The 21,149-nt window shown below is 41.1% G+C and overlaps 2 protein-coding genes and 1 non-coding gene across 3 annotated transcripts in view; 2 read left to right on the forward strand and 1 right to left on the reverse strand.

The window, feature by feature from the left end:
• Hbg3 (alpha-glucosidase) overlaps positions 1-3,997 on the reverse strand; it is a 34,137-nt gene extending 30,140 nt beyond the window's left edge. Inside the window, exon 1 of the mRNA XM_017908243.1 lies at positions 3,501-3,997. The gene's annotated coding sequence lies outside the window, so the exon portion shown is untranslated. The remainder of the gene's footprint in view (positions 1-3,500) is intronic.
• Positions 1-16,758, forward strand: part of LOC108553373 (calcium/calmodulin-dependent 3',5'-cyclic nucleotide phosphodiesterase 1A) — a 91,571-nt gene extending 74,813 nt beyond the window's left edge. Inside the window, exons 4-13 of the mRNA XM_017908241.1 lie at positions 3-117; positions 486-599; positions 2,296-2,448; positions 8,406-8,655; positions 9,577-9,834; positions 10,693-10,862; positions 11,205-11,450; positions 11,926-12,152; positions 12,243-12,338; positions 12,665-16,758. Of these exons, the coding sequence (XP_017763730.1) occupies positions 3-117; positions 486-599; positions 2,296-2,448; positions 8,406-8,655; positions 9,577-9,834; positions 10,693-10,862; positions 11,205-11,450; positions 11,926-12,152; positions 12,243-12,338; positions 12,665-12,759 (1,724 nt within the window). The 3' untranslated portion in view covers positions 12,760-16,758. The remainder of the gene's footprint in view (positions 1-2; positions 118-485; positions 600-2,295; positions 2,449-8,405; positions 8,656-9,576; positions 9,835-10,692; positions 10,863-11,204; positions 11,451-11,925; positions 12,153-12,242; positions 12,339-12,664) is intronic.
• TRNAT-CGU (transfer RNA threonine (anticodon CGU)) lies at positions 1,162-1,233 on the forward strand. Its single transcript has one exon. It is a non-coding gene; the product is annotated as a tRNA-Thr (tRNA).
• Positions 16,759-21,149: the final 4,391 nt, after the last annotated feature.

Consider the following 21,149-nt stretch of genomic DNA (forward strand, 5'->3'; position numbering starts at 1 on the left):
CGCTCTTTCGTCAAGCCAGTCCGTGGATCTCGATGAGATCCTTGATAATGTCGATCTAACGACGGACTCGCTTCCTGCCGTTGACACCCCCGACGCTTGCGACAAGGCTGCCCTCAGGTATGACTTCCACGAAACTCTTTTTCCCCTATGCCGGTGTTTTTTCGTTCCTGTACTCTGCTTCGTCATTTCGTGTCGATTTTGCTTATTTTTTTTTCAGAAAATTATGATATGTTGAAGTATCATTTTCCGCTGTTTCTCAGTTAAATAAATTGCACGAAATTTGTATTACAATTGACTAAAAATGATCGTATACGTGTATTTCTTCTATATCGAGCACGTCGGATATCTTTATCGATTGAATGAAAATATTCGAATAAAAACCAGCCGAAGATGTGATAATTTGGAATTGTATTTTCAAATTGAATTTGTTTATAAATGTAAATTTCTTAAAACAGGATGATATGAAATATTAATTTCTGTTATAGACTAAGGTGCTTACTGAGACAGCTCCAACATGGCGAAATATCCGCAGAATTACTCCAACGAAATTTGCACTATGCGGCTCGCGTGCTCGAAGCTGTCTTCCTCGATGAAACCAAGTAAGTTTCGCTCAAAATGTTAATTAATAATCTCTTCTGTAAACGCCACCTTTAATAATATTGTGTCAGTTGTTTCCATTATAGCTACGCGCAGACTACGACTTCTTCGAGAAGAATTAAATGTACCGTACATACGTTGTACGTTATATTATTAAAAATTTTAAGTTAGTATTAAATTGCATCTATCTCTAAGTATATTCATAATCGAGAAATTCGATAATTCAATTTCTAGGTGACACGATCAATCGATCATTCTTAAATCTGTAACTTATCCGCTATTACTGCTATGGTCAGTGTTATTAATATCTAATGCTATATGGCTGATATTTTGATAAGTATTTTGTACATTTTATCACATTTTGTATGACTCACGACCCTTGAAAATACGAAAAAATATTGGCAATATCGGATAATACTTTTTCACGTATATTTATAATACGTTACGTTTGTATGACATATATATTATTCAAAATGATACAAATAATCGTTTATTCGTAATTTCACGATAAAAGTGCCGATTTTCAGCACGACCCCCAGTTCGAGGACTAAGGATATCAAGAGCGCCTCTTTAGCTCAGTGGTAGAGCACTGGTCTCGTAAACCAGGGGTCGTGAGTTCAATCCTCACAGGAGGCAAGTTCAATTTTTTTTACTTTTTTTCCCTTCTATATATCGTAAAAATTTACGAAGATTTACTAACAATGAATTTACGATTTTCAACAGTTATTTCGATCAGTTTTTTATAAGTTTTTATTCATCATTATTTGCGAGACGTGTCTGCTCGTATTTCCTATAATTTCGTACATTTTTGATATTTCGAATGGCTCTCTTCACTCTTATATTTACTTCGTACATTCTCTACGTTTTATTTAAACATATAAGTTATTTGTAGATTAGTTGTTTCTTTATATTCAGTGGAAAATAAAATGCCAATACATCTCAATTTCTTGACGTTCCTTTCTTATTCTGCTATTCATTTTTTTTTTTCATTTCGTTCAAGCGTCGAAATTCATAAAGTTCCAACGTTGACTAACGGAAATGCCAATTCAACTTCAGGATCATTTTTTACCTCTCTGGAATAGCGAAGGTGTTCCCGACTGAAAAACCGAAAGATCGAATGTTTCCAAAAAGGCTCGCAAAATTCCAACATTTCCGATAACGCTGAAATACCACAATGCAACGAATTGCATTCTTCTTGCATGCAGCGAATTTTCTACCTAAACATCTCTAAATAATAAACTCGACATCAACTGTTATACCCGCATATATAATCATCATTTTATTCGGAACGTAGTCTACCGAGATCTATGATTTGCCTAGATATAAACATGTACATACGTGTTTGACGATTAACATCTTTCAACAGGTACGACAAACGCGTGGTTACCTCGAAGAGTCTACTCGAGTCTACGTAAATCAACGCGACTGCGATTCGACAAACCTAATCCACCTTAATCCTAATCTTTGCAGAGCCTGTATCGGTGCGACGAGGTTCTCCTTAACTCTTGGTGGAATAATTATTTCTTAGAAACAGGTGTCCACACAGGGGACAGCGGGATCGATTCGAACGACCTAGCCGGCCTAGATCCCCTCCGCATGGCGGCCGCTATAATGCTAATGATTATAAATAAAGAAAAAGTGTAATGTTCTACTGTTCTGTTCCCTACTTGACACGTGCACTAACAAGCAGTACCGCAGGGTGAATTCAGGAGGGGTTGAGTGCTCTCGGTCATCGCGTAGGGGTGCGGGCCTGTCATCTGCATCCCTGGGGAGCGGCTTGGACTCGGACGGACAACAGGGCCACGCGGTGGTAACCCAGAAACGGAAGCTTCGCACCCCCGTATGGGCAAGGTTGCGAAATATTCACATTTCCGACCTCACACGACTGTTCACCCCACCCCACACCCCTGTGAACCCTTCTCGAACCTTCAGAATATCCGGCGAACCTATCAGCCCAGACATCCGCCATGTTCTGTCGTTCCTCCATCACGCGTTGACATCTTTTCTCGATCTCATCGAGCTCGTTGTTAAGGGTCACGATCATGCGTTGTTTGCTCGATCATTAGCATCTAGGGGGAATCGAACCTTATCCCGTGTACCGAACCGAACTCCGGCCCGACTCGATCGACCAGTCAGATAGTGAAAAATGAATGCGACGATGGGGGTGAGAGCGAAACGCTGGCGCTGAATGTTCCTATTCGTTGGAACAGTCTCGTGGAACCGTTCCGCTTGCACGTGCAGAATTTCTCTTGTATTTTCTTCGTCCTTTTCAGACAATACTTTTGTTACGACATTGTCACGATTTTTCATTTTCTTTCCCTTTCTTCGATTCTCTACCTTACGGTCATTTATTAAAGAATTATTTCAGTAAAAATTAGGTATTATTGATATGTAATATTTGTTCATATTTCTTTTCAATTATTTAAATTGTTTCGATCGTTCGAATTCTTTTAATAAAGCGTATGAGATTTCTTCGAAGCAATTTCGCTCCCTCAACGTCGCTTCGCAGATCTACATAACACGTTTTCTTCTAGTCAACGTAGCTTTGGCTTTATACCAAATCGGTAGCGTAGACGTTGTGCACAGGAATTAATACGTCTCTTAGTACACTGTGTGTCGAACGTTAGCGTAATCTATAGTACCTCCGAAATTGTTATATTGTTACTTACCAAACTGCACATATCTATAATGCACGAGTGTTATTAATAAGTCTAGGTTTATTATCAATAGGTATTAGTACACCAATCCATAGGTATAGTAACGTGTAAATAGCGAAGCTAATTTGCTACCGGAATTAAATCCGACGTAAATCATTTTGCGAAGCAGCAGTGCTGAACGACTGGCATAGATGTACGATATTAGTCCTTAGATATAACGAGCACACATGCAAAGATTTACTCTACCTCTTGCAGTCGAGTTTCGTTTTCAAATATTCCACGAAAGGTAGTTACAGAAACGATATAAATTACACACTCGGAGAGCAACGATTAACGCGATCATTGTTTACATCCGTTTTATTTCCGTGTCAAACACGATCATACGCGAGTCTCGTTCGAACTCCGCAATTCGATTTGCCACGCGTTTGATCCTCCTCTTCTCAACGAAACGAAAAAGAAAAATCGGAATAAAGAACTTTTGTCGAAGATTCGAAAACTGTGAAAAATCAGCAATTTCTGAAATTACGCGATAATTGAATGACGTTTGATCAAGCTCGGTGAATCTCGCGCGTCAAACACTTCCAAACACAGCATGACGACTGTCTCTACCTGCCTGGCCTGTCTTCTTCCCTTTCTCTAGCCTCTTTTTAGATCTTTCTAGGTGTAACCTGCTCACTTCTTGGATTACTGCCTGTTTACCAGCTGTATGCATCGCTCTTTAAAAAAAAAAAAATACAGTCGACTTCCTCCCTCTGTCTCTATGTATGTGCGTGTTCCCTGCGCCCATCTATGCGAGAACGTGCATGCGTGTATGTATATATATATACGTATATATATACATAAAAGATGGTGTGCGCAGAAAAATCACTTATTACACGAAACGAGCTGTTTCAATGGAATGCTCGAACGTCCCCTGTACGTAACGAATGACGAAGTCGTCGTAAGCGCTTTGCAGCTTAAAAAGACAAGGGAAATAAGTGAAAAAAAGAATAAAGAAAAAGAGGGAGAGAGAGAGAGAAAGAGAGAAGAGAATGATAATCGCTGATAGAACAAAAGTACGCAAACATCTCCTTTTCTCTTCTCTCGTTTCTATTTCCGTTATTTTTCATTTTCTTTCTTTCTTACTTTCTCTGGCTCCTCTCTTTATTTCCGTCTATGCTCGAGTCTGTCGATATACACGCACGCAGGCGGACGTTTCGTGCTTTAGATACGGCCTGATGAATGTAAATCTATCGTTAATGTGACACACGTTTTCTTCTTGATGTTTCGATTTATAGAGACGCCGAGCGTGTGGAGTCAACCGCTACTTGCCGGCAGGGTATAAGACGTAGGTTCGTTCAAATGTTTGAATAACAGAAATCGCTAAGATCTCGTTCACGTTCACGATACGCATCGCTCTGCGACACATTCTTCGTTTTTCTGACCTTCTCTCTTTTCATTTACCTCGCTACGTCGAGACGCGACGATCTCTCGTCCTCCAGTTTACGAATATAGCGCGCTTGTAAGGGCGACGCGACGCCATCTTCGGAGAACATCGTCCAACTGGTATTGTGACATTCTTTGCTTCCTATTTTTCTTTCAGTGAATTTCAGTGAAGCAAATTATTGAAATAAATAAATTATTAATAATATCGTTTAACTTTTTGGGGCAATTTTTTGGTATTGTATTTTGTATTGGAATGATGTGGCTTTTGGTTTGCTCGAGTCCAAATAATCCAAGTAGTATTTTATTGCAGTATGATATTGTTAGATTCGTTATGAAAGTATCAGGGAATATTGAAATAAAGAAGAAAGCTTCCGAAGAGGATGTTATAAGCACGAAATTGAGTAAAATTAATTAGAGTAGTATTTGTAAAATGTTAAATGTACGAACGTGTAGTAAGATGAAATGTCACAGTTTCACCGTTGCCCTTCCAATGTGAATTGTTGCGCCATTATCATCTACATTCTGCATGAATCGTCACTCCTCGCTAATCTGTCTGATTTGAACAGCATTACCTAATGCTATTGTAAATACACTCGCTAAAGCACGAGAACGTTTGAAATCGTCGAGTAATTGCCAAATTACAATTACCATTTGTTCGTATTGAAATAACATTAAGCATGCTTGTCCCAATTAATTGTACCTGTGATTAAGAAATTTGGCCATTTTATTATTTAATGGGATAAATGTTCCCTGAAATAATTATTCGAATAAATTCAGATTCTGTTCTATCAACTTCGTCAGAGATACAAATTCTCTCACGGTATCTCACGCACACATGCTGGCACACTTATTATACAAGAGTAATTGAAACGAGAACAACCCTCAGAGCGAATTTCGTTGCGAAATAATCCGGCTTTACTGATAGGATATTTACAATTAGAAATTATCTATTACTTTCTTTCGACCGGTTAGCTAAATTAAAAAATAAATTGAAAATCACACAGTAATTGGAGCCTAACAGAATAAAATAAACAAAGTAAAATGAAACTATTCCAATTGATTATTTATTTTTATTTCAAAATAAAATTTGCCCACATCGGAATTTTACCATACGATATAAATATAAATTTACTGTAATATTTCTATTCTCCGTGAAAATCCTCTGTGCAATAAAGCAGTATTAATAAATCAATATTTGTACCAGCAATTCCACATATCCCTACCGTAAAAGATTACGCTCGAAATGTGTTCCTGCACTCGTGATCAATGTGTAGCATTTGTCTAATTTTTCTAATGGTTATAGCAAAGAAGGAAATTAATCGTAGTTTTATTCGTCTCCAACAACAACCTAGGTATTTATCCAGTATATAAAGATTTCCATCGATTGGATGCAAAAGTAATGAAAATCGGCACTCTAAAAAATGAAACGCTGAACTGAAAGAGTGATTACTTCTTTTCTTAGGTCAGTAGCATATTATCCCCTCGACGTTCGACAGGGACTGAGTTTTATTTTTTAAACCCTCGTCCAGGATCTCCTCCGCGATTCTTCTCCCAACGTCAACTTTTCAGCTCAAAGAAAAATCCAGGAAATATTTCTATTGTACCGTGCGAACTACAATTCTTATGCTACACTCGATCATTGTGTCGTATAAGAGATTTCTCGCAAAGAAATATATATTGGTTTCCTTAATTCTTCCAATTTCCTCCGAACTCTGACAACGACGTAATATCCAAATATCGAATGTAGAAAATTTCATGAAAACGATCGAACGTGAAGCGAATTTTGTTTTATTAAAATTTGCAATTACGCTATAATATAGTAACGAAGTTTACTACGATTTAAGAAGTACGATTTAAATTGAGAATTAATTTGCGAATAAGAGTGTATGCAATTTTTGCATTCCCTGGATTTAGAACTTGGGAACGTTATACTAACAGAAATTAATTTTAAAACCTTTTGGATGTTAAACGTGACGGATCTCTTGTTCCATCGGCAAACATGATTCCTCTTTGTTCAGTGTTATATTCTTTAGAGAAGATTCCATCGCGGTTCCTATTAACCTTACCGAGCTCCCTCTTAAAAGTATTAAAGACATTAACGGCCAGTGTATATAGCACCATACTTATAACTTATAAAAACTTGCAAGGACTTTTTAATTCCCATGGCTTCCTTTGCTACTCTTGACGCCGAAGAAAACTTTTCATATTCAAAATTGAACGAAAAATTCAAAGGTTAGATTCCTAATAAAGTCGACGCATAGATAGGTACGTCATTGATTGGTTGAATCACAAATTTCATCGATTGCACCGATAACGTTTGACGATTATACAGCTGTTTCTTGACCTACGCAATTTTACACAATCATCTCGTAAAAATACACTTCGACACAGCACATTTTATTTATTCATTACGATTCTTTAGTCATTCTGAGACATAGTATGTTTTCTGCTTGAACCGCTTTCGCATAGTGTCATCTCCTAGCTACACATCTCCACTGTATCCAACTATTCGAGCACAATGCCGATCGTATTAACAAGGATGAATTCCATTGTTACCTACAAATAACTCGAATTCACCTTTGGGGGAGAATAAAACGAAAGGAATAAATGTACAACATTGGAGCGAAACTTTATCATAATTAAGCTTAGCTTAGCAGAACTCCTGCCTGTGGTAATAATTCACATTCATTAGTGGAGAATAATAAAATTGTTCGTAATAACAGAGAACGAAAGTTCTATAATAACGGAATATATTTTGCTCCTAATAGAGGCGACGTGTTGTAGCGCAGAATTTCGAAATTAGAGTTACCGAAACGCGCGAGGAGTAAATTGAAAAATCAGTTGCTGGCCAGACATGGTACTCGGTTTACATTTTTCAACGAATATTCACGGAAAATCCGACGATACATGAACACAGCTACATTCCCAATCGATACCAAACGCGATCGAGAGTATGACAGAAAACTAATACCTTCGCGGTACACGAGCATTATACGTCCCTGAAAAGTAGAAACTATAAAGCCAGCAAACCCAAAAATGGAGTTACAAAAATTCTAGAACAATAGTTTGCAAAAATACGCGGCAACCGATCAAAACATCCGGGGAACAAAACGTTGCATAGCAGATGAACATTTCCCTGGTATCACGAATCCTGGTTGCATCAAACACCTCGCATCGAAACACACACGCACACATACATAAACGAGAAAAGCAAATAGAAACAAGAGAAAGAGAAAAATTGTAACATTCACAGCTTCACACGCACCCCGCCAACAAGTCACCCCTCACGATCAGAGGCAGAGATAAGCGTAAGCTACCATTAGCTTCCTCTTTGCCTTCGAGCGAAGTCCATGAATGTTCAATATCCTCTATAACGATCCAGCCATGAGTTTCTTCTCTTTTTCTTTTTCCGTTCATTCTTACCGAACACGCTCGAAACGGTGCCGCAACGAGTAAAATCGGAAAACGATAGGGTAGAGCCAAAGGTGCGAAATTATTTTGAGAAAAGAAACGAGAAAAAGAAGGAACGAAACGAATTAGGAAAGGGAAGAAATCGATAGCGGAAACGATCCGATTAATTAGGGGAACCCGAGTGTAAACCTCTGTTCCCATGTAAAAAAAAGCAATGAAAGTTAGCGAAGGTAGGAGTTGTCCACCGTGATTCCAACTTGTCCGCGATCGTTTCTGGTCTCGCCGCGTATCACTTAACCGGAACATTTTCCTTAGGCGGCTGGCGGACGAGGACGACGAACTGTCGGAGGTACAGCCGGACGCGGTGCCGCCGGAAGTCCGCGAGTGGCTGGCTTCGACCTTCACGAGACAGCTCGCGACCACGAGACGGAAGGCCGACGAGAAGCCAAAGTTCCGCTCGGTCGCGCACGCCATCAGGGCGGGGATCTTCGTCGATCGGATTTACAGGCGGGTCACCAACACCGCGCTCATGCAGTTCCCGCAGGAAGTGGTTAAAGTGCTCAAGGTATACCGGGTGCATTCGATACGAGCATTATCCTGCCGCCTATCGTGTCTGATTCGCGCGTCAGCATGATCGATGAGGAGTAATACTTGCTCATAGCGATACGCTTCCGTGCCATAAGACAGATTGCATTCGGATTATCAGCGCTTTCGAACGTACAGCAAAATTCTGTCGGGTGTATCTCGGATGACATGTCAGGGTTACTTTCATTCTCGTGGACGAAGCAATTTTGGGTCGAGACATTTAATAGCAGGATCATAGGTCGTGGGACTGAGTAACTCGATCCCAGGGTTGGTAAGATTTGCTTTAATTCGTCATGGGATAGTGTAAGCCAAATATTCATGACCCCGAGGTCGTAAGGTGGGAATGGAGAACACGGGATGTCGAATTCCATGGCGTCGAAGGTGAAAGATCCTAGCCTACGATATTCGTCGTGTCAGGGGAATAAACGCATCAATAGTGATCTCGCAAATTTGCAACTGTCGAGTTAGAGCTCCTCGCGTATGTAGATACTCGGAGGAACCTCTTGCGATACTCGTACCCAGATACTTTGACTATTTAGAGATTCGGTGATTATAGGGTTCGAAATTTCCTATACGGGTCCCGAGTAGCTCGAGACTGATCTTGCGACCTCGAAACTATCGAGCTCGAGGTTTCACGGTTCCGAAGATCTTACAACCTAGGAGCTACAAAGTTCAAAGTCTAACAATGCGAAAGTTCATGGACACTGACCTTACGACCTGAAAATTACAAACTTTCCGAGAGCATGATTCATGAAGTTACGATTCAAACTATAAATTCGAAACAGATCGAGGTCCCTGTCGCGTTTGGTTTCTTTTTCCAACTTTTCCCAACTGTTCGAAAATGGTGGGAAGAAAATACAGATTGCCTTTGAACGTGCTGAAATTGATATTCTCATTCAAGACCTTGGACGACTGGTCATTCGACGTGTTTTCACTGAGCGAAGCAGCGATGGGAGCCCCGGTGAAGTATCTCGGCTACGATCTACTGAATCGATACGGCATGATCCATAAATTCAAAGTCCCCGCTACTGTACTCGAGTGCTTCTTGGGAAGAGTCGAGGAGGGCTACTGCAGGCATCGAAATCCGTACCACAACAATCTTCACGCAGCTGATGTCGCACAGACTATGCACTACATTTTATGTCAAACAGGACTCATGGTGAGTTTCGTTCGAGCTTTAATCGGGGACGAACTACTTTTAATCCTTTCGCTGCGAACAGCGCCTGTAGACACTCAGCCGTAGTACACTGCGCCCTCCAAACGAACAGCGCCTGTAGGCGATCTTCCAGACTCGCTCTCTCCGACCGAAGAGCGCCGTTAGGCGCCGTGCATTTGTTATCAGTAACTGCCCAATAATTCTTATTAATTCGTTTGCTTTCGACACGCTAGCAGCATACGCTTCTTGTGCACAGATTCTTTCACATAATCCAATATAATTTTTCGCGCGGTCCAGAGAGCTATTCATTTCTGAGCGTTCTGCAGCGAAAGAGTTAAAGAATAATATCGTCCTTCGATCATAACTTAGTCCAGAAAAGAATACTCTCGTTCTCGCAACGCAAAAAATCGATCAGTCCGAAAAATTACAAGGTTGAAAGCGAATACCTTTTCGATCTTCGTTGTTCGGTTTGTTTATCGTCGAGAACCTTTCGTGCCACTCTGCCACGAATCACGCGTAACTAGCCGAAAACTCTAAACTGTAAACCCAACGAATCGGGGGTGGAGCAGAGGAAACCACTTCGCCAGTTTCCCAGCAGCATACAGTCCTCGAGCCATGTACCATTATATCCAGCAGTTTCTCGTTTAAAAGTTAGCCGACACTTGTGCAGCTTCACGCACGAGTCACTCGAGTATCTGCTTGTAAAAGGAACAAATTCCACGGGGTGGCGGCAGCCAGAAAATAAATTTCGGTTTGCTCGATTTCCTCGGTCAGATTCTGCTTGCCTTCCCACGGAAATTGCTCATTTGACAGGAATTATACGGGGTGCGAAAGGTCGAAACGACGTTTGCTTGTTTGCAGAATTGGCTGACCGACCTGGAGATTTTCGCCACGCTGGTTGCGGCGATTATTCACGACTACGAGCACACTGGGACCACAAACAATTTCCACGTAATGTCCGGCAGTGATACAGCCCTCCTCTACAACGATCGGGCCGTTTTGGAAAATCACCACATCTCCGCGAGCTTCCGGTACGTGCCACCAAAGGTCACGGCGCGTGTGCGTTAAACTACTCGATGATTGTCAGCCATTTTCCTTTCAATTTGTCGATCGTTAATCGCGAAAGGCGTTCCTGCTCTACTCGTAAATCTTGCCGTTCGATGAAATCGCGAATTCACGATGTCGAACGGGTACCATTATCTCCTCGCGGTTTAAATTTCATCGAATTCCCACGAAACGTGGAATTCGATTAATCGTTGAATATTTTTACTATAATAATACCCAATTTGAAAATATTAATTCCACCTCTTCGTGATTAAAAATTCGGGTAATTATACCGAACATGATCTAAGAGACCAATGTTTTTTTCCCAGAATATTGAGGGAGGATGAGTGCAACATATTACAAAATCTATCGAGAGAGGAATTTCGAGAGTTTCGTTCGCTGGTGATCGACATGGTGCTTGCGACTGATATGAGCTTTCATTTCCAACAATTGAAGAACATGAAAAACATTCTTAGCCTGGCGGAGCCTAGCGTCGACAAAAGCAAGGCTGTCAGTCTTGTTCTCCATTGTTGCGACATCTCGCATCCGGCCAAAAGATGGGATCTTCATCACAGGTAGAACTTTTGCTCGAATTCTAAGGAACCGAGCGATTGTTACGAATAATACTCGAGACGTATAGTTCACATTGGAATAAAACGGAATTCTAACTCGGCTCGAACGGTAATTACACGTCGAGTATCGTCGTGACCAGAGTAGTTGCTCGCGTTGAAAGTTGAAATATTTTCTATTTAATAATTTTCTTTCTTTACCTACTGTGACGATCAACAAATTCTCCTATTTTCGCTCGCGTTGATAATCCTATATTTCCAAACAACCAAACACACCTACATACGTATCTATCTATGCGTAATTTCATCTTCGTTCATCCAAATAAAGTCCTGACATGAGTATCGATATTTTCTTGGAACAATTGTCGTTTTGCTCTCGAGAATTTGCTTATCGCCACAGTTGGTTTGCGTTTACGAGTCTGCACGATCGTTCAAAAATTTCAAACTGGCCAATAGAATGCGTGATGCTCTTTCCACTCAGATGGACCATGCAGCTGCTGGAGGAGTTCTTCCGGCAGGGGGATAAGGAAAAGGCTCTTGGATTGCCGTTTTCTCCGCTCTGCGACCGTAACAATACCCTGGTGGCTGAATCGCAAATAGGATTCATCGAGTTTATCGTCGAGCCCAGCATGCAGGTGTGCAGCGACATGTTGGAGACGGTTCTCACTCCGTTGAACGTAAAGGAGAGTGTGGACGAATCGAACAACGGTGAGAGAGCCTATCTGTGTCACGCTTTGATGCGTTTCGCTTGTACCACCCTGCGTTTGGAAACGTATTCAAATGACGAATAATCCATAGGATCTGGTGGCGAAAGCAGAAGGTTCAAGATCGGTAAACCTTGGATTCCCTGTCTCGCGGAGAACAAGAGAATTTGGAAGGAACAAGCCGTTAGAGGTATTTGAAGCTTTATCAAAGTCGAGAATCTCATTTATCTCCTTTCCTATTCCTCGGTAGCATTCGACTGTCGTTACGAGATATTTTTATATTTTTATTTTTATATTGTCAAATACTGTAAATCACAAATACAATTAATTCCAAGCACCATCTTCATCCGGATACTCAAATTTATCACGTATGACATCGTGTTTAATTTAATTAAAGCAGTAATCTTATCCTTGAATCAAACGTTCCGAAAAATGCAATTCTCAAATATTAATTTCATTGATACATATAAGTGTAGACAGTGTATATACTATAATAGGAATTTTATTTGCCAACAGACGCAGAGGCGAGGGCGCAGAAGGAACAGGAGCAAAAGGCGAGCAGCGACAGCCGCGAAGACGGCGACACGGCGCAGCCAGCATCCGAGGAATGAAAAATCTGGCGAGCCGTTGTATTTTTCAAGAGTATATGTAATTTTAGGCTACGAAGAAGATCGTGATTCCACACTGAAGAATGTAATCAGAAGCGATCCCTCTCTACGATCGAGGGAGCGCGCGAGAAAATCAGATGTACGATTAAGAATACTCCCACTGACTATTTATACCGTTTGTTTACCACGCTATATTCCACCGATCTATATTACGGCCATCACGCCACCTTCTTGTCGCTCGACCAAAATTATCGATGTCCCTTCGCGACTGTTATCCCTCGTCTTCATTTTTCTCGATCGACGCAGCCTCTCTGCATTACCGACACGCGACGCCATTCAAGTATTCCTATTCTCGGCACCATCGCGGTCGCAATATCTTTGCGATTTGTACATACAAAAGCTTCACGAGATCTTCCTTACGCTACCCTACGCAGGTCGCAGAGATTTTCGTAGTCCCTCAGCTTAGGAACTGACGCCTTAACTACGCTGATAGATCTAGTTACTAGATACAAATTCGAGTCAAGCGATATTTTATTTCGGAAAAATGTCTCGACCGAAGATTCGAATTTTTCCCGCGTGTATCGTTTACCGTGTCTTCGTTAGTTATTTGGACCAGAGTCTATGTATTTGGAAAATGTTTAATGCGATCTGTCGGAAAATATATTGGAAGATAGGTCTCGATAATTTGAGTTTCGTTCGTAAGTTGAGTTTTCGATCGATGAGAGGTCTGTATGACTAAATGTGGGTCATAGTTGAATTACAAAATGGTATGACTTATATATTCTTCGCACAATTTACATACTATTCGAGGATCGTGAGCTGTCGCTGAGTCACATCAGCTTTGAACAATCGATAGTCGATTTCTATTCCGTCACCGAGCAAACGATTTATGCCCCTCTTGATCGAAGATAAAACGTGCCCACGCATCAGAAGCATTATGTCAACGTAATGAGACGTAAGTTGGATTCGAGTCTTCTCGTTATGCAAATTTCCCTTTCATTATCGACTTTACACGTAGCATCGCGAGGAACGACTATTCGCACTGTTCTCTAGGATAAAAATACAGATGGTCCTTAAACGAAGCAGATATTAAAAATATCTGATTATTTTATTTTCCAAGGTTCCATCGATACAGTCGGTAGTCGAGTACAAGGTATAAAATTAAAGGTACCAAGAATACGCACCTCGGTATGACTCTGTAATTAACGCGGAAAAATTGACAACAGTGTACCGTAAGAAAAGGAATCTTCGGAAGAGAAAGACAAAGAGGAAAAGAAGCGGTCGTTAAGGCGTTACTTCCTCGGCTTATTTTACAAGTAAATATTACTATGAAAACGTAGAAATAGTTGGTCGAGTTTCCATCGTAAGCGTAGCCTAAAGTTACCAGCCGCGATAGGCGGCAGAAATCGAGCACACGTTGATACACAGGCATACACACACATACAGACACGCGTACACAGACACACGTGTAGACGAGGAAAGGATAAATCGTAAACGTACTTAGAGCACAATTATCCGTTCGCGATGAAGTGCTAGCGAGTGTGAAAGGACGCTAACATTGATACGTCGACGGGATTTCCATAGCGTTCTGCCATTGGGACGCTGTCTTTGTCCGTACCTGTTTTTTCTTACAATTAGTGTGTAACTAAGAGCATACGTTTTCTCATAGGAACGAAGACTTTCATCTTTGAGGAAAGACGGAAGGTATAATATCGAATTCGATCGTTTAACGAGCCACACGAAATAACGATTACTCGTCATCCTCGTTTCCCCTCGAAATTTATAGTTTCTCGCATTTTTTAAGGACGATCAATTTTATCCGAACTCCGATTCGATCCGTTGCTTATAAATAATTCTACGTTTATACGCAACACGAGGTAAACGTTGTTTGCCTTATTCTCATTTTTTTACAGAACCCTCGAAATTTCTAATTTCTTATATCTTAAAGAAAAGAAGAAAAATGAAAAAAATAATACCAACTACTATAAGTACACTCGAACTCTCACTCAAATACAAAACGGGGTACGTCTGTAAGCGCGAATGTTTTGCGTACAATATCAGGGTATCCTAGAAATATTACGTAACCATCATCCTTTCCGATTATTCTAAATCGCCTATACATATACGAGATGATGCAAAAAGATAGTACTAATACGATATTCATATAATATCGTTACGATACCGATATTAATATAAGCTTCAGAGCCTTTTCACGCTGATCACGATGAGATATATATATTTCTTAATGATATACAATTTTGAAATACGTAATATTTTCAAAGACACCCTAATACTTGCAACAAGACATTTTATCTCGAATTATAGTCGTGGAGAATCGGTGAAATTGTTAGCACGAAGCCCGCAGAATCGATAGACGCAGCTGGCTATTCGCACAAGTGTCGAATTCGTGGCGAAGTTTCCTCGAGGGGAATGCAACGTTCCTCTGGACGAAACGTCGCGAAGTTGAAAGTCTTCGCGCTGCGTCAAGCCCCATTTTCAACGCGCTCGCGCAACATGGCGCGGATTTCCGCCACGAGGCAAGCTTACACTCGCTTTCTCGAAGATTCGACCGGCTGATTGGCACGAAAGAAGGCCAAAAGTTGCTTCTTTCTCGAGCAGATTCGATCCCCCCGATCCGCTCTGCACGATTCTTCAGGAGACTACAAATACGCTTCGAAGTTTTGGAAACTCGGTTTCAGACTCGCGGTTTAAAGATAGCTGTTTTTCTTCCATTCTTCCAATACCTCCCTCTCTATCTCTCGACCACTTTTCTCAGTTATATATTCTTTTAACGAATAAGTCCCGATACACTGTTAAGCGAATTTGAAAACGCGCCAAAAGGATCGCCTTTATCGAATAAGCCGCTTTAAAAAGCTTACTCGCGCCCTCCGATCATCCCTTCGATCTCCAATTCTTAATCACGCTATTTATAACAGCGCGAGAAATTTTATTCGAACAGAAATTCAGAGAAATAACGAAATTCGCAGAAAATAAATCGCTTCGAACTTGTAACAACTTGCAGCAATCTTAAATCGTAATAAATCAAAGGATGCGAACGAAAGCTCTTATCTCGACGAATCGAATCGAACTTTCAGAGGATATGGGAAAATGGAAGGGAAATGGACGATCGGACGAATGTAACGAAGAAAAAGGGAGAGTGGAATCGGGAAGGATCGGATGCAACCATAGCTGTCTGGGTTAGGTCTGTAGGGGTGTAAACGTCGTTGTACATACTTACATTAGATGTGTATTCGTATACACGTAAAGGTGCAGCTTTAATGTATGTAAATGTAATGTAAAAGAGATATCACTAGCGTTTACTTAACGTGTGCTACGTTTCGTGTACATGTACATACATACATAAACGGAAGGGGACGGAATAGGTGTATTATCCGTGGATTTGAAGCGAGAGACGTCGCGAGATGGAAATTACGCGTCCAGTTTGAACGTTCGATCGAACATATCGGGGAATCGCGTGGTTTTATCCGGTTAATCTCGATAGATCGGACGTTGAGAGGGAAGCCTGAAGGATAATGGCGGATCCTTCGGAGTCGTGGCTCATAGCGTTCGTCGAGAGGTGCGTCTCGTAACGTGGCAAGGTTTTAAGAAGCGGAGGAACATTCGGCGCGCGTACGTTTCTAAGGGATATAGAGGGTAAAGTATAAGATAAAGTCTCTAGCTCGAAGGTTAAACATATCCGTCCTGTATTTATTTTATTTCTCTCCTTCGTGTACGTGTCGCGTCTTCATCGACTCGCGATTCAGACACCATGGCTGAGGAATCGCGTTCGATCGAACGGAACTCGGGCAAATATAGATGGAATAACTTCGAATAGATTATATCGAAGAAATATGGCGGGGAAACTTTGATTTCCGAGAACATTCGTAATTGTCACTTGAAAATTATCGCGTTACCTTTACCGGTTACAATTGATCTCGAAATCGACCTAAGACTAAATTTAAACACACGCGAAGCTTCGAGTATACAGATATATATATAGGGTGTCCCATTTGAAGTTTCGCAATTATTCGCGATTATTTCATAAATTATAATTCCTTTCAAAAAATATTTCAAACGAAATTTACTACATTTCAACGAGGACATCTTATGGTATTCACAAATTTTTACCAAGTGAACGTTCGTTCGAGATTTTAAGGCGATCTTTGCTTTCCTTAACGGAACTATATACTTTTTCTTACGTAAGCGGATAGTATATTTCAGAGTGAGTTCATTGATCTATAATACTTGGGTGTTTGAAACTCGTTCGAGGTCATTTAACGAAACAGGGTAAGTTTCGCTCGAAACGTCTCGCGAACGAGCTATAGACTAGTAAATAATTGCGAATAGTCTGGAAACTTAAAATGAGACGCCGTATGTATGGCGCGAAATTTCTTCGAAGCTTCGAATTCTTCGAAATCTCCTTCTCGACGATTATAGTGGAAGCAACTGAAACGGCGTACTCGCGGAACCCGTTGAACGTTCCAAAGACACGACACGTACCTCGTTCAAGCGCGAGTAAGTTAACTGTACATAGGAGGAAGTCATAAGCGAGATCAATTGCCTGTTTCGCGGCGCAACAGGGGAACATTCGCGTGTTTCTCGTTAAGGGCGATTTCCCAACGGCAAGACTTTGGGGTGTGGAATTGGTCGGAGCGGATCGTTCCGAAAGCCTCGCGCCATTTCCATGCGTCGCTCGCATTAGTAGCGACGCGAACGCGACCACGCACTTGCCACTTTTGCGTTACGTGCTCGGCACGAGTTCGTTTTCCTTCTTGCAGCGGACGAGGGGCCAAAACGCGTGATAGAATCTAAAGAAACAAAAATGCAACAAAAAGATAGCAGGTACATTTGCAGCCACGCTACCGAGAGAATACCTCGATAGGAAACGTGCGAGCGAAGACGATTGTCCACGATTACGCGCCGATTACGCGCACCCTCGATGTTTTCTCAATTTTTCGCGATAATCAAACGTGCATCGGGAATTCAAAGGAAAGCGGAAACGCGAGCGAAGACGAATGTCCACGATTACGCGCCGATTACGCGCCGATTACGCGCACTCTCGATGTTTTCTCAATTTTTCGCGATAATCAAACGTGCATCGGGAATTCAAAGGAAAGCGGAACCCGTGGTTCGAAGCGGATGCAGAAAGATAGACGAAGATCGGTGGAAATTTTTATTTTCTTCTGATTTTCAACGATCTTTAAATTTATGACTTAATCGAAAAACGGATGATTTTAGAGCGATTTTATAATTTTTATATCTTTATTATTTTATTATTACCCCCAAGTGTAGGTGATTTTGTAACTTCTATTTTGCATTTACGACATTGTATACGCCATCTCGATGATACATTTTTCGCGTTAATTGCGTATTTAAATTTTCGTCTTTCGACTCCATATTCGTTTCAATTTCTTACTCGATTTCGTTTCCAATTATCACTGTCTGACTCGTTTCTCATTGGACTCCTCGAGACAAATTTTTGTTTCATTCTTCTACTTAATTCGCAAAATTGGTCACTATCGAATATCGAAATATTTTCTCGCTAGTTTAAATATTTTTATTATTTGTCGTCCAAGTGTCTACGATTATATAATATATAGTGGAATATACAACGATGAATCTGCTATTTCTATGGATCATTTTTCACGTTAATTACGTATTTAAATTTTCGTTTCTCGACTCGATATTCGTTTCAATTTGCTATTCGATTTCGTTTCCATTTGACGCCATATCTGCTAGTTTCTCTCCAGACTTCGAGGTAATTCTTTGTCCCGTTGTTATTCTTTTCCCGACCTCGACTCAATTTCACGGATCGACTTATCCCACCGCAATTCTCGTTTCTCGTTTCATTGCCAAGCTATTAACCGCTCGCACTTTTCTGCGTCCGACTCGTCGAGCTCGCGTCGAATCGCCCGAGGGTTCCTCTTCGACGCCGTTTCGTCTTCGCTCGCGCAGCTCGATTCTCACCCTGATCGTCTAGAACTCTTCTCGAGCAATTACTGGCCTTTTCCTGGTAGTACAGAAACAAGGTATACGTGTCAAGACCGCCTTACGAGGCGATCCAAGCGACCTATGTAACGCGTTCTAGACACGTGCAACCTATAGTAACGCTTCGCTCTAGGTGTACCTAGTAAACAAAGTATAAAGAAAAATATAAAGAGTAAAGAGCAAGATATATATAAATATATACTTTGCCGATACGCGACACCGTGAGCAGGAGGTCGCGAGAGGAGAATCGATATTACGCGAGAGAGAGGCTTCGAACAACAATATTCGACCAATAATCGTAATTCGTAGGATAAGTAAACTCAGAGGTACGTATACACGCAGACACGTACACACAGGTACATACGCACGTACACCGGATGTGCGCATGAAAGAGCACCCTTTAAGGACCGAAGCGTGCGAGGGTGCGATCTTCGATTGGTTCTTCTGCTGTACGGTACAGGGAGAGAAAGATTTGATAATCGGCGCAATGGCACGAATATACGGTATCTCGAGGAACCATGGAGATCGAACGAATTTCGCAAGCTTTCGGTTCACCCCCTTTGGATTTTTCGTTCGTCGTTCCACCAACCCGGAAGCAACGTTCGTTTATCGGCACAATTAACCGCAACACATGTGTACATAATCGGTAAGAAAACCTTTCAGCACCGTGTCCGTTTGATGTGATGTAATTAAGTAATGACGTATAAGAGAAACAAGGAACAGAAGATCCGGGAGAATATATATTAATATAAATACAAGATATGAAGTATAAATACACCTCGTGTATAATTAGTACTGTATTCTGCATAAAATTACGGAGAAATAAAAAAATACTCGATTACATATTGTCGCTTAATCCTTGTATCTTTCAATTTTTCAGATTCCTTCGAGTAGACGGCCAAAAACCATAACTCTAGAGGTCCGATTTTTTAGATTTCTTACCCACGGGTACCTGAAAAGCCTAAAGAACGTAAAAAAGTTAAAAAATCCGAGGTATAAAATTAGGACAAAATCGGGCCAATCGAAGAACTCCATCGTGGGCTTCGAAAATCGGCAAAAATCGGATGGGTTATAAAAAACGAATTTTTTCAGCCTGTACTTTAGAGCAGTTTTGGATGAGTTTTTGACGCATAAAACGTTTAAAAAAGTCGAAGGATAGAACGGCCACGCGTTTCCAAAGTCGGCAAAATCGACTCGGAGATCCTCGGAGTTTGACGGCTGAAAAAAGGCAGTTCCCGTGGTCCGATTTTTTAGATTTTTTAGCCACACCTAGCTTGGAGCCTAGAGAACGTAAAAAAGCTAAAAAATCCGCATTCGAAAATGTGGTCAAAATCGGACACCCCGATGTATCCATCGTGGGCGTCGAAAATGGGCAAAAATCGGATGGGTTAAAAAAAATGGATTTTTTAAGCCCATTTTTTAGAGCATTCCCTGACGAGTTTTTTGACGTATAAAACGTTTAAAAAAGTCGAAGGGTAGACCGGCCACGCGTTTCCAAAGTCTGCAAAATCGACTCGTAGATCCTCGGAGTTTGACGGCTGAAAAAAGGCAGTTCCCGTGGTCCGATTTTTTAGATTTTTTAGCCACACGTAGCTTGAAGCCTAAAGAACGTAAAAAAGCTAAAAAATCCGCATTCGAAAATGTGGTCAAAATCGGACACCCCGATGTATCCATCGTGGGCGTCGAAAATGGGCAAAAATCGGATGGGTTAAAAAAAATGGATTTTTTAAGCCCATTTTTTAGAGCATTCCCTGACGAGTTTTTTGACGTATAAAACGTTTAAAAAAGTCGAAGGGTAGACCGGCCACGCGTTTCCAAAGTCTGCAAAATCGACTCGTAGATCCTCGGAGTTTGACGGCTGAAAAAAGGCAGTTCCCGTGGTCCGATTTTTTAGATTTTTTAGCCACACGTAGCTTGAAGCCTAAAGAACGTAAAAAAGCTAAAAAATCCGCATTCGAAAATGTGGTCAAAATCGGACACCCCGATGTATCCATCGTGGGCGTCGAAAATGGGCAAAAATCGGATGGGTTAAAAAAAATGGATTTTTTAAGCCCATTTTTTAGAGCATTCCCTGACGAGTTTTTTGACGTATAAAACGTTTAAAAAAGTCGAAGGGTAGACCGGCCACGCGTTTCCAAAGTCTGCAAAATCGACTCGTAGATCCTCGGAGTTTGACGGCTGAAAAAAGGCAGTTCCCGTGGTCCGATTTTTTAGATTTTTTAGCCACACGTAGCTTGAAGCCTAAAGAACGTAAAAAAGCTAAAAAATCCGCATTCGAAAATGTGGTCAAAATCGGACACCCCGATGTATCCATCGTGGGCGTCGAAAATGGGCAAAAATCGGATGGGTTAAAAAAAATGGATTTTTTAAGCCCATTTTTTAGAGCATTCCCTGACGAGTTTTTT

The sequence above is a fragment of the Eufriesea mexicana genome, unplaced genomic scaffold (genome assembly GCF_001483705.2).
Source record: "Eufriesea mexicana isolate 0111107269 unplaced genomic scaffold, ASM148370v2 scaffold10327, whole genome shotgun sequence".
NCBI classification, from domain to species: Eukaryota; Metazoa; Arthropoda; class Insecta; order Hymenoptera; family Apidae; genus Eufriesea; species Eufriesea mexicana.